The following is a 13989-nucleotide window of genomic DNA, read 5'->3' as shown; positions in this document are numbered from 1 at the left end:
AAGCTGAAGTGGGGAAGGCTTCACAACCCTCAAATGACATCCCCCCTAGTTATACAAATGAAAGAAAGACATTGAAGCTGTATCTTAAAGTGCATGGAGAATGAAAGAAATGGTGCCTCCGCATCCCAGAGATCAGCAACTGAGAATTAGATGTGAGCAAACCAAACCTTACTCACTCAGATAGATAGATCAATAGATTAGATTCATGATCTATCGATCTATTGATCAATCTATCTATCTAATCTGATTGTTTTATGGCCATATGCATATATTTGGAAACCCGTTCAGAGCTGCCGTGCTGCTGTGTGGAGCCTGGCCAGGCCGTCTCTCCCTGGGCCCCATCGGTTAGTTCTGTCGGGCCCATGTGAGCGCGGTGCCCCCAGTGCGCATGTTGCACGTCTGCCTGGGAGAGCTCAGGAGCTAAAGCTGCGGCTGCACCAGAGCTGGGCGCCCCCATCCTGTGGAGAGGCTGGATGTACCTGACTGCGGGAGGCACGAGGGATCCTCGCTGTGCTGCTACCAGGACAGTAAGATAGAACTTTTCCTTCTCTCGTTAGGGGGCAGAATGAATCCCTCTTCTCCAGCCAGCTGGGCTCCCACCTTCCCCTCTCTCCCATACGTTCATCAGAAAAACCAACGACTTCTGAGTGATGTCCAGCGCTTGGGGCATAGACACCAGAAGTGACAGCTGGATCCCACCCTTGCCCAGGATGTTTGTGTTAAAAGGCCCCATTGTTGCAGTGGACGCATGCCAAGGATATTAGTTGGCTCAGTCTGGTTACCTAATGGATGCGGCCACACCACGTGCCTCCATCCCAGGGCAGTCCCACCCGAGAGCCTGAGAACCAGGATCCATGGAGGGAGCATTCCCTTCCTGCGGCAACAGGTGGGCTCTGCAAATGATGGCGGAGGGCAGCGTGAGGAAAGCTTGCCCTAGCATTGCCTGTGCTGTATTTGCATCAAGGATAAATGGAGGACGTGGACACGCAGGCTGTGCCTGACATTCCACAGTGCTACATTCACTCAGAGTACGAGTCAAATGCTACGCCAAGGGTGGCGAGTTCCCCATGAATTCCCACATGAGCACACAGTGCCCCTGTCCACCACACATACTCACACAGTGCATGCTGCGCACACATCGACTGCAACGAAAGAGACACAAACTGCACACTGAGGAGATGGCTGGCTTGTTTACAGGTTGCTTTTATTTACAAATATACTGAAATGTAATCTCTTTTTTTTTGTGGGCAGAAACGCAATGTATAAGAATCTCATATACCTTAGCTGCCAGGTGACAGTGGCAGGAAAAAAATGCAGTGAAATGAAATTTAAAAAACACTAATAAATAATTTAACAATGACAAGTAATTAAATAAAAAAGATCCAATCTACACACATTCTGGTGGCGTGTTACCAACACAGAGAGCAAGGGGCAGGAAGCTACTGTGAAAGGCAGGTGGTTAAGTATGAGGGAGCATATGCATATTTTGTACAAGTTAAACAAATTGTAACAGACAGCTACAAAATACTACATTTTGGTAACATAAATACAGAATATATAAATATACAAGTAATACAGCCATACACAGCTAAAAAAGGGTGTCCACTTAAAAACAGAGTTCCCACTGCAAAATAGCTGGAAGTCCCTTCACAGTCACTGCTAAATGAAACAACATTGTGCAGACCTAAGAGCAGCCAAGCTGTACCGTTAGGAAGCCTGCAGTAGAATCAGGAAATCAATCTATGATTCTGTGCTTATCCTTAGCAGTTACCAAGTTATTCAGCAAGGGAGTTAAACATGGAGTCATCCCCCTGCATTCAGCAAAGCACTTACACATGCTTGAGTCCCGTTGAAGCCAACAGGATTTCAGAACTTGCTTAAAGTTAAGCCTGTATTGAAGTACCTTGCTGAATGGCAGGTTAAGTACTTAACTTGCTCTGAATTCAAGTTGCAGTGGATGTGCTATTCGTGCCCTCTGTGCCACACAGCGGCACTGTGCTAGGAGAGGAGGGCACACTAAAGTGGGGACTTAGACACACAATGACAGCTGCTCATTAACACACCTCCCAAATGCTTCAGGCTCTAGAGATGTAAAGCACATGGGAACTTTGTAACATTGTGTACCTGGAACTGGCTCCAAGTACTGTGGCTGTGATGGGATCTCTAATGTGTCCTCTCTTTCCTTTTGCTCTTGTGACCAACCCTTGTGGTTGGATGAAGCGTCTCTTTCTCCTGGGTCCTGTAGTGGAGTCTTATTGAGTTAGTGTGACATCACCATGGCAATTCTGGTGATGTCACAAATTGAATGGACCATCTGGCCGTCAGGAGCAGAGAGACCGTGAGTCTCTGGGCGGAATGAGGGATGTGGCTTGAAATATCGTTGATCATTAGAAAAGGTGAAGAGGAATCCTGCCCCGGGTAGGGAAAGGGATGTGGAATTACATCAACCACTCTGCAAGGCGTTACCAGGCTGAAGGTGCTTCCCTAACCAGTGACTGTGCTGCAGAGTGGACACGTTGCTGCTGACAGACAGGCACTGGCCTTCTCAGAGAACCCCTCTCCTGAGGCTGGCAATAGTCACACTGAGCAGAGTGAAACACGTTCATGCTGCAGCTCACTCCTTGTGCATGGCTAGCAGCAAGTGGGCTTTAGAATGCAGACACATTTGGTGACAAAGCATTTGAAGAAGAAAAAAGATCAAGATTTGTGGGACATGTTTCAGCTTAGAGATGGCAACAGGGCCGGCTCCAGGCACCAGCGTAGTAAGCAGGTGCTTGGGGCGGCCAAGGGGAAGGGGCGGCAGGTCGGGCTCTTTGGCGGCATTTCAACAGCGGGTCCCTCGGTCCCTCTCAGAGGGAAGGACCTGCCGCCAAAGAAGAAAGCGGCACAGTGGAGCTGCCACCGAAGTGCCGCCGATTGCGGCTTCCCCCCCCCACCCGCCGCTTGGGGCGGCAAAAACCCTGGAGCCAGCCCTGGATGGCAAACAAAAATTATTTTACTGACAGCACCATAATTATCTCCTACTTGGTGGGCATGAAACACATTTAACACCATAAAGCCAATTATTTGGAAAGTAAGTCCCTCTCCTCAGCATCATACTGAGACTGTGGTTAGTATAGGCCTGAGATGAGCTGCACGTTGTGGGGGAATTCTTCCATTGGCAGTGACACTATGAAATGGAAACACGCTAGTTACTAGGTTAAAAGTGTGTGCTGGTCTGTGAGTACAGGGGCTAAATACTGCATCAATTAGTTACCGCATCAGATGCAGGAAAATATTGCAGTATGCTAGCATCACTTTTGGGCACAGAATTGATCATTTGCACAATACAGACTTCTGAGGAAGCTATCATTTAGCATGTTCACATTATGATAACCTTTCATTAAATATTATTGCGTGAACACAAACCTAATCAATCTTCTTTTAGTTAATTGCATCTTGTCACTGCTTTAGCCTAAGTATTCCTTCTTTAGCCAAAACAGCATGATTGAAATGCTATGAAGAGCTCACTTGATGTATTTATACGAGAGAGAGGTTAAATTGCTAGAGAGAATTATCACTGTAAGGTACATGTAATAAACTGCTGTCATGACCTCTACCCTTCAAACTCCCATATGTACAATCACTATTTGTGGTTTCTGTGAAACTGCCAGATGCTAAGAGTTTTGGGCAAGAATTTATCAATGTGACTCAGTGTAAGATATTATTGCTGTATGGCCCATTACACATTTTACTTTCACCTGATCAGTGACATTTCCCTTGACAATACAAGAGTAAACCAGAAATCAAAAAGGTCAGAGGTTGCTTTATAATATTTTACTGCAGGTCCCGGGTTAAAACCACAATGATCACGCTCCTGTGGGATAATCCGTACTACAAATAAGAGTGACATTTATTTTGCTTTAATGAACTTTGGCCTTTGCCAGATATCACTGGCCTGCTCCAAGTGACTGGCCATGCTTTTAAAAGTGCATCCCCCTCTTGATTGGCTTCAATGCACCCTGGCACTGGAAATATAGTTAGTCATGTTGGCCAAGAGATCGCATGTACAATGCACTTGGCACCAACTAGAGCATAATATGGGGGAACACATGGCTAAGCATTGCCATACAACACACCAAAGGCACAGCCGAGAGTATATTTATACCTACATTGCAATACATGCCGAGGTGGTATAGGACCATCCCAAGAGCAGCAGAAGGGTTATCGATACTTGAGCTCCAAAGCGGGCTTGCTGATTCCTTTCTTGGAAGTGGATTTTTTTCAACATCCAGCCCAGAACCAGAGGTAGACATGGAGCAGGGGAGTCTCCAGACTGTGGGGCACATTACAGTGCTCAGACAAGTCTCAACATTCACTAATTATGGCCTTTGATTCTGCACTGGTAAAAGAGGAGGTCTGACTGGTCGGATCCTGTGATGGTGTATAGATGCCATAAACATCAGAGGCTGGAGCTTGTGAAGACACTCCTGCTCTGAGAAAAGCGATATTTGCTGGGGGTTGGATTAATCCTGTGAGGTGGGTAGTTACAAATGTTTCCAATGTACCACATGAGAAATGCTCAAATTCTGGCTCCTAATGCAATGGAAATATCCAGGTCACCTGAGTTCTTTACAGATACCAGCTAGTGTGAGCAGGGGTGTTTTTTGGTACAGCGTAAGGGGAAAAATTGGTGATGCCTGGGTTAGAACAAAGGTAGTCAAGCCTTTTCCTCCCAATTGGCTCACAAGCCCTGCTTTAACTGGTAAAGCCGCTCCTTCCCCCCGCCCCAGGAGATAAAAAGGGACTCTGCAGAATGCATGCAGTTGTGATTGACCTGTGACTGCTGTGAGACTGGCAGGTTGCAATTTGGGCTACTTCCTGTTCAAGGTAGGAGAGCTACATGCAGTAGCAAGGAGATGGCTTGAGCTTTGTTAGCCCAGAACATCCGGGGCTGGAGTGGACTAGAAAGAATGGAGCCACCCAGGGGGTTGTCTGTGTGTTTAAGCGAGAGGGCCCTTCTGCCTGACTTGGGACACTGTGCTGTGGGCAGCAGAGCGGAGGGGAGACCTCCAGCCGTGCCATCTCTCCTGCATGATATGAAGACTTCCTTTCCCAATGGAGCCTTTCCTCACCTCACCAAGGTGCAAATGCTTGTGTTTCTCCTGGCCATGGAAGCTGGGTTTTAAGAAAGGCGTAAAATGGTTTCTGAGCTCCACCCATGCTTGTTTGGAATGAACACCTTTGTTTGCTTTGCCACCCCTGGATGGGATGTGGCTCTGTTTTCCCCATGTTTAGTGAAGTGGGGAGAGTTAATAATCACCTGTGATGTAAAAAGTGCTCTCTTGCCCTCTTTTGTTTTAAATCTGTGTCCCAGATGAGTTATACCATTTACCACAGAGCAATGCAGGTCCTTTTTTGGCTGACTCAGCTCTTTCTTGCCCTACTTGGTATTCACCCCTTTGGGAAGCAAGAAGTAGCCCTTTCTGGTTCAGAAAAGGGTGCTTAACTTTTCATGGGCAGCTCCCATGACAGCCGGGCCCTATCCTGAGCAGGCAGTGCTACTATCCCAGGAAACTGGAACATACATACGCTGCCCCGAATGTAACGAGGCTGTGGAGTCTGTTACTTTTTGGCTGCCTGTGGCCCATCAAAGTGGCATGGAGGGCCTCATGGCTATATGCCATACACCTCTGAGTGCTTAAGAATTTTTGCATAGTGCACTGCGTCTTATGTGTGACTGCAGCCCCTGAGCCTGCACCATGCGTCACACGCCAGGAGTTAAATTAACCAGCACGTTGAACTTGGTTTTCACTGGTATGGTCAGTGTTTTGAACACATTTATTTAAGCATGGGCCTGACATACCTAACTTTTCCCTCCTCACCCATCTTTATTCATTTTTGAACACACCCTATCATTACTTCTATTACCTTGCCAAATTGTTCCTCACTAAGTCTTCTCCGTTACGAGACATGGCCATATTTGTCTGGCTCTCCACCTGATAATTATTGTCTGCAGGCAATATTTATAACTAGAATATTATTATTTATCATGTTTTATGCCCTACAAAAATCTATAATGGCTGCTCAAACTTCAGCAAGGGCTGTTGAGACAGTCCTCTTTATCTCTGCATAATGAGCCCGGGTCTCCTCCCATTTTGCTAGTGTAGGTCTGGAGTAACCACTGGAGGCAACAGAGTCACATCAGTGTGAAACTTGCATCAGTGAGATCAGACTCAGGCTCGTGCCACAGCCTCATGCTCTCTGGGTTCTTTGTCACTTGGTGCACATGTCAAGGACACGTCTCAGGGTCTGGGCTAGGAGTTTAGATCCTGCGCTTTCCTTGACAAAGGAAGAAAATTAATTAAAGGAGGCCTTAATTGTTCCAGATGGACAATGGAGTGTAGCACATTTATGTCTCATGCAAAACCTAAATAAACAGAACAGAATGAACAACACGTGGTTGCCAATCACAGTCTAAGCTTGAAAGTTGGCACTAAATTACTTACAAATAAAAGTAAATGTTTATTCTCACACATTAAAAATTAAATAAAGCTCTGTGTCGTGTAAGCACCTTTTGTTTTAATTATTCAAGATTAATACTAATCTAAATGCATCTGTCCCTAACATGCAGCTTCTCTCCAGGGTCATAGACCTTTTTCAATTATGAAATCACTGGCTTCGCCACAAGGCTTCTTGTTAACCAGTTTTTCTAAGTATCATACAGTATAAGGGCTATAAACTAAGGAGCAGATTGAGGGTTATGTAGAAAAAGTGTAGAAAGGAAACAAATGTTGAACGTCACATTTACATTAACGTCTCACAGTTCAAATGGCAATTTATCCACAACATAGCATGAGTCATGCAATAAGAAAGGGGAGGAGTCTCCAGTTTCTTTGATTTATTCGTCATATGGTCGACTGATGTCAGTCTCAGTGGCTTTTAAAAAAAAGTTTAAATATCCAAATGAAAGGAAGAAAGAAAGAAGGAAAAAGGTCTAGCTGTTCACACAGTCATTTCCTTTACAATGCGGAGCTCAAACCAAACCCAGGGCTGCTGGAGAGCTGGGTGTTCCATTCGTCCCATGCTTTTCTCGTGGCCTGGTCCAAGCTGGATAACTGAGGATGTCTATGTGTGAGTGGGGGAGGGGGGTTGGTGGGTTGATTGATTGATGTAATATATGGTCCTCCTAAAAATGCTCGTGGCAGTCCAGAGGCGGCAGGAGTCACTGTGAAGGAAGAGCTGGGCAACATATGGCTGTAGAGTCTGCTCTGCAAAAAGTCACTTGCTAAAGATACACCAGCTATTTGTTTTCTTTATTATTATTATTTTCATGAGGCGAAATATGAGCTCTGCATAGAGTACAGCCTGTCAATGGGGTTTCCTACTCTAGCCTGCATGGAGTTAACTTCTGAGGAGGCAAGGAAACAGTCGCTCAAGCTAGTCAAAGAGGTATCACTGTCGATATCATGAAAAATGGAGTCGTTTCCTGCAAACAAAATGTACAAATTAAGCTTGGTTCTGTGCAGAGAGAGAAATACAGACTCAGGATTCTCAGGCACTCGGAGGCACAATGTCTTTTACAAGTGAAAGTAAAAGCTAATACATTTTGTTTTCTTTTGCTAAGCTAATATAAAATAACTTTTCTGCAAGGCTCTGCTCTTTAAACAGGGACTGGAGATCAAATTCTAGGTGTTTCGATGGCTTTGATGCTGCACAGAAGGAGGAAATCTGCAAGCACTTCCTTTACGCTACTGTCTCCAGCACATAAAAAATTCTTCTCTAATTGACATGAGCAGACAACCAACAGAGAGCAGGGAGGATCACATGCTCCTAACGAGCTGGGACCTTGCATTCCACAACAGAAATGTTGGGTAGTCAATTAATGCAGGACCAGGCCCCAATGCTGACAATGGGAAACGGCTCTTTGGGAAAAAATGTTCCTCACCCAGACACAATGTAGTAAAAGTCATATCTGCAAATGCAATGGAGTTTTGTTTTGGAACAGAGACAATACTGCCTTTTATCTCCTTTCGAGGCTTAAATGTCAACTGACCACCTGGGAGGGCACCAGAAAGTGCTCCAGTGGCACTCAATTGAAATGGTTGCATTGTATTTCTTTGTGTTTGATTTGAGGCACAGACCATTTCTCTAGTGGGGATTCATTGAGCGAGCCAAGCAAAATGTTAGCCACCAAACCCGACTCCTCCAAAGTTCCTTTGGGCTTCAAGTTTCTTTATGAAATACACTTGAAATTCAGACTCCTCTGTTTCATTTACCAAACTGCCCAGTGTGCATGCACCTCTCTGCAACAAACACAACTGCACACAGCAGAGTCTGCTTTCCTCCTGCTGCATGCACGTCACTCCAGTGAGTGTTACCGAGAGAGCTGTGTATCCATCTCAATACCAATGTGCCCATACTTCATAGAAGTTAAAGTGACGTAACTGAGCCATGTTGGGCTACAAGGTCACTATCACAGTTTGAAAAATCCTCTTAAATCATATTTAAATCCAAGACTGTAATAGTCCTGTAACAGCCATGACGCTTTTTACATTCGTGTAGCATTAGCAGTACCATGTAAAAGGTGCCATTTGGTTACACCTGGCCATGTGATGTGGTGTGTGGGAAATGGGTAGAAGCCAGTAATTATCTTAGGTCAGAAAGTATCATATAAGTCCGGGAGGGAATATTCTGTCCTGGCACATCTCGCAGCAATACAAGAGCTGCTCTTTAACAAGTCAGAGCATACCATTTGAGGGAGTTTATGGAGATGGTAATTTTTGCATTTGGGGACCACAAGATTCATTCCCTCTGTTGGAGCATGCAGGGCCACCCAGAGGATTCAGGGGGCCTGGGGCAAAGCAATTTCGGGGGCCCCTTCCATTAAAAAAAAGTTGCAATACTATAGAATACTATATTCTTGTGGGGGCCCCTGTGGGGCCTGGGGCAAATTGCCCCACTTGCCCCCTCCCTCTGGGCGGCCCTGGGAGCATGCTGCAAAATGCCTGCTTTTTTCTGAGCTTTGGGGGAAAGAGAAGGACTGTGAGGGTGGGCGGAGGGGGGTTCTGGTGCTGTTTATTTTCTGTTTGGTCACTCTTGGCTGACTCCGTTGGGGGTGGGGGGAGATGTAACGTTGCTGGATTAGTAATTGCTAAGAACTGTATTTTGAAATATTTGTTAAGGGTGCCTAGAGCCTGGAACAGGTTTTCTCCTACCCATTTTTTGTGCATATAAATAAATAAAAATAAAAACTATGCTGGTTCAATATATGCTCTAGCACAAATCGCAGAAAAAATATTGAAAAAATAAATCACTAGGCTGAACCTTTGCAGTCTGAACTGCCATACAGATAAGTGCTGCTCCCGGTACGTGGAGAGCCTTACCATAGGGGTTCATGTGGTCTCCTGGCATCTGTGGAGGGGTAAGACCTTGCTGGAATGGGTCCGTGCCATAACTGCTTTGATCCATTGCTACAATCTGCTGCTGTGGTGGTGCAAGTGGTGTGTAAGATGTCATCATTCCTTCCATTCGGTTGGACATTACTTCTGCAAAACAAACAGCGGAATCCATTCACAGTTTAGCCATGAAGCCGAACACATGGGGTTTATACCCTGCTTACTGCCCACTCTGTGCTACACTGGAATGTAAGGCCACTAGTGAGATGGAATTACTAAAACTTTTACTATAGTGAAAACACTCTTAGGACCAACCAGCCCCGGGCTCCCCGCGGGGTCAGTGCGTGAGGAGTCAAAGACAGTGTAGTAAGTGATCACCATTTGCTAGAAACCATGTGTCCTCCAGAGGTCTGTGGTTTTGTCACACTGTCCAGCTCTCCAGGTCCTTCTACTGCAGCATCACTCTTCCTGGGAAAAATCAGCAGCTCAATCCCACTTTGTGGGAGAGAATTGAATAGCCCTGACCCATTTCAGTTAGATTTTAAAGGAACTACAGGAAAGCCCAGAGCACCAGTGAGATGGCCAAGTTATTCTGTTTGTGCCCAGAGTTCAGAAACCAGCAGTGCTTGGAAATACCTGCCTCCTGGGGGGTGAATGTGAGAGACCAGGACACTGTCTCACAAAGGCAGAGTTAGGCATTCAGCAAATCGCTGCTACCCAACTACCACATACTCAGCTGCAACTCAGCCAGTAGGAAATCCCAGTGTTAAGGGGAGCATTTATCCTGCGGGTCAGTTAGAGCCAGATTTCCAAAACAGCTCAACTCTCATTTAGGCAGCAAAGTCAGTGGCCAGGTTTCCCAACCAGCTCCTTGGAAAATCTGGTCTTGATTGTGGATGCAGATCAAGTGAAAACTTGGACCCTTAACGACAGGGATCTGGTACAATCAGAAAGGCATCTTTTTTCATCTCTTGCTCAGAGGTTCCTAGCTCCTGGAACAGGACGGCAGAACGAATGCTGCAAATGTCTCCCTGGAATCAGAGGTGCCTCCCAACCCCCTGGCCCTGACTCTGATGAGGCTGATGTAGAATGATTAGACTTCCTGCTCAATCTTCCATCACTTGTTGTGTCTTCTCTCCAATTACACTGTATGCATTTTGGGGCAGAGAAGTGCCCAGTGCCCAGCACAATGGAGCCCTGATGCTGCCTGTCACGTCACAGCAGTGCAAATAACCAGTAATTGTGAAAAAGTGCTCGAGAGGAATGAACGCCGTGCATTTCATTATACTAGTGAGCAGCTCAGAGTATAGGCTGCTGAGAATCCAAAGAGAGCAAGTTTCAGAGTAGCTAGGAAGAATGTGGAGACTGGAATGGCTCAGAAGTAGGCGGGGGGGCCAAACAGCGTCCCCTTTCCGTTCCCATCAGCATCTCCAGACTGTACAGTATTCGCATCGGTGCACTTCGCTGCTGCTGCTAAGGGGCCACCTAACACTGGGCCACTGCACAGACACTGGGCCTCCTCCCAGGGCCGTCCCTAGCTATTCTGGGGCCCGATGCGGCCCCCTCCCCCATGGGGTAGGGGAGACCCCGGAAGGGGGGGCTGGCTTGGGGGGTAGGGGGGAACCACCCCCCAGCACTCACCAGTGGCGTGGCTGGGGTCGGGTCCCTGCACTTCCCGCCGCCGGTGAGTGCAGGCCTGGCCCTGCTGCAGTCCTCAGGGGGGGGAAGAGGTGGGGCTGGGGCAGAGCAGGGCGGGGGCTTTGGGGAAGGGGTGGAGTGGGCGTGGGGCAGGAGCGGGAAGAGGCGGGGCAGGGTGGGGGATTTGGGGGAGGTGTGGAGTGGGGGCAGGGCTGGAGTGGAGCGGGGGGGGAAGAGGTGGGGCTGGGGCAGAGCAGGGCTGGGGCTTTGGGGAAGGGGTGGAGTGGGCGTGGGGCAGGAGCGGGAAGAGGCGGGGCAGGGTGGGGGATTTGGGGGAGGTGTGGAGTGGGGGCAGGGCTGGGGCGGAGCAGGGGCGGGAAGAGGTGGGGCTGGGGCAGGGGCGGGGGGGGGGGCTGGGGAAGAGGTGGGGCAAGGGATGGAGCAGCACGCACCTGCGCAGGGCACCAGGCAATGTGGTGCCCCAAGTTTCCTGGTGCCCTACGCAGCTGCGTACTTTGCGTATGGTAGGGATGGTCCTGCTCCTCACAAATGACCTGTGGATCCCTCAGATTCAGAGTGGCCACAGCACCCTTTTCTATGGCAGGGGAAAAGTGGTTTGAGGGATCCACAAATGGGGACTCCCCTAAACCCCTATCCCCCTGCAGGTTTGACCACAGGGAGGGGATGGCAGGGACCTGAGTAGGGACCCAGGGGGTTTGGCCCAATGATAGACACAGGTGTAACCGGAGGGCCTGGCCGGTGTGAACAGAACCTCTCTCTGTGCGTATAGGTCACTGTGTGCACAATAGAAAGCCATGTCCTCTGTATGGACGAACACATGGCTGTATGCTCCCTCCCACACATGCTATGATAAACCCACAAAGCCCCTTCCCTTCTCCCTGCTTCCATCACAAACATGGCTTTACCTTGCCCTAGTCGCTGAGAATTTTGCTGCTCCTGCTGCTGCTGATGCCTCCGTGCTAGTTTCTTCATCTGAATAAAACAGGAAACACAGGATAATCTCATGGATTTGAATGGAAAGAGCTGGTTTAGTTACAAAACTCTGTGCAAATGTCAAACCTATCAATACAGAGTGTGTATATTCCCGTACACCCCACTAGGGGCTCAACTGTCATTCCTGAGCATATAAATTTGGGTTTGCAGTTCCATATTTGCATATACAAACTAGTCCTTATCTAGCATTGCTTGGACCATTTACTCTAGGTGCAGATGTCTGGAAATAGGCCTTCCTACATGAACATAGTCTGTGCAGTACATGCAGAAATATGCACTTGTGAGGAGCCCACATGTCACAAAACGGTTTTATAAAACCTAATTCCTGCCTGGTTATCTCAGTGACGTAGACCTTTTAGTGAAAGGGAAGAGCTGTGCATGTGCCATTGCTGCTGGGAATACTGTACACGTGCTTCAGGCTTTACTTTTGAGATTTGGACAAATAACTTACCTTTGCTCTTTGGTTCTGAAACCAGACCTGGACAACTCGCACACTGAGTCCTGTTTCAGCTGCTAGTGTTTCTCGGACCTACAGGAGGAAATGTTTAAAGAAGAATTAACTTACACCTAAGTAGGTGGGTCAGGAGAGAGATCATGTCATTATTTTTTTTTAACCTGTGAAACACTGATTTGTAAATTTGGCTAAGAATAAAATTTTGATATTTTGGCCAATAAACACAATTTGTCACCACGAATAAAGGCAAATGGCAACCCTGAGACACATCACACTTATCCCAAGTGACACATTTTCTATAGATGCAGATAAATGTCACTTTTTCACAGTGAAGACACACTTCAGACAGCAAAAAAAAAAAAAAAATGGAGCAGAAACGGCAAAGTATGTTGCCTTTCACAAAGAGGTGATTTTCCACCAGTTTTACCAGTGATGCAAATAGTTTTTTCCACAGTCCTATCTGCTATAAATGACTGAACATCCTGGTTACATTTTGTAAAGCCAGGGCTGGAACAATAACTACAGGAATGGGGATGTGCACTCATCTCCTTGGAAAAGTGACTTCTTCAGTTTTGGAGGGGCCACATGATTCCTGAGACTCTAATGGTAAATGATCAGTTCATATTTTATTAGCAAATTTTTGAGCAACCAAATATTTCCCTTGTGTAAGGGTTTTCCACAGAGTTTGGTATTGTGTTCTGTGGGCTACCAGCAGAAAACCAGATTGCTTGCGGGTCTCTGCTGAAGAGCCTACCTTCCTACATGGCTTTGAAGACACTTCAAAGGATGCTTTGAATGCTCTTCTCTGCTGCGTTGTAAGTATTGTCCTTGGTCGTTTGGGTCTCCTTGGGTCTTTTCCATCATCACTCCCTTTTCCTTGGTTTGCTTGTCCTTTGGTTGGTTTAACATCTCCATCCTCATCATCACTTTTAACTGTCAAGAAACGAAAACTATCAGAACATTCTCTTTGGTTTGCTAAGAGAATAGGACTTTTGAAAGGATATATTCATGGAGTAACAATACACCCCCTTAAGATAATGAACTCAGCTATTACCCTTCATTTGTTTTAAAACTTAACATTAACCCTAAGTCGGATGATATCATGTTAAACGGGACCTTGTGCATAAACGCCAGGCCAAAATCCAGCAAGCACTTAAGTATGAAACTGAAGTCAATGGGACTACTCATGTGAGTGTCCTTAAACATTTGCAGAATCAGGCCCTGTTGATTATTCTATGCTGTACATTGTATGACTTTAAAAACTGTGGTTACCTCTAAGGTTACAAAAGAAAGAAATTTTAATTATAAATGTTATTAAAAATCTAAAAGTTCTTTTAATCAAATCTATATAGTTTAAAATTGGTTGTTTTTTTAATATTTTTGCAGCCCCAGAGGTAACTTTTAACATATTACTTGTTTCTGCATTTCTGCATATTATGGAAAACCTCAATAATCTCTCTCAGTGCACTACACATCTACAAATACATTAGAAGCAAGAGGAAGACC

General features: G+C 46.4%; 1 protein-coding gene across 1 annotated transcript in view; it reads right to left on the bottom strand.

Annotated features, from left to right (window-relative positions):
• Positions 1 to 1187: 1187 nt before the first annotated feature.
• LMX1B (LIM homeobox transcription factor 1 beta) overlaps positions 1188 to 13989 on the bottom strand; it is a 131367-nt gene continuing 118565 nt past the window's right edge. The window contains exons 4-8 of the mRNA XM_005279432.4: positions 13238 to 13416; positions 12481 to 12558; positions 11942 to 12008; positions 9366 to 9527; positions 1188 to 7468 (exon numbers count right to left, since the gene is read on the bottom strand). Of these exons, the coding sequence (XP_005279489.1) occupies positions 7311 to 7468; positions 9366 to 9527; positions 11942 to 12008; positions 12481 to 12558; positions 13238 to 13416 (644 nt within the window). The 3' untranslated portion in view covers positions 1188 to 7310. The remainder of the gene's footprint in view (positions 7469 to 9365; positions 9528 to 11941; positions 12009 to 12480; positions 12559 to 13237; positions 13417 to 13989) is intronic.

Source organism: Chrysemys picta, chromosome 18 (genome assembly GCF_011386835.1).
Source record: "Chrysemys picta bellii isolate R12L10 chromosome 18, ASM1138683v2, whole genome shotgun sequence".
Classification (NCBI taxonomy): domain Eukaryota; kingdom Metazoa; phylum Chordata; order Testudines; family Emydidae; genus Chrysemys; species Chrysemys picta.
The sequence above is the reverse complement of the archived record's forward strand: the minus strand, read 5'-3'. Positions and strand labels throughout refer to the sequence as shown.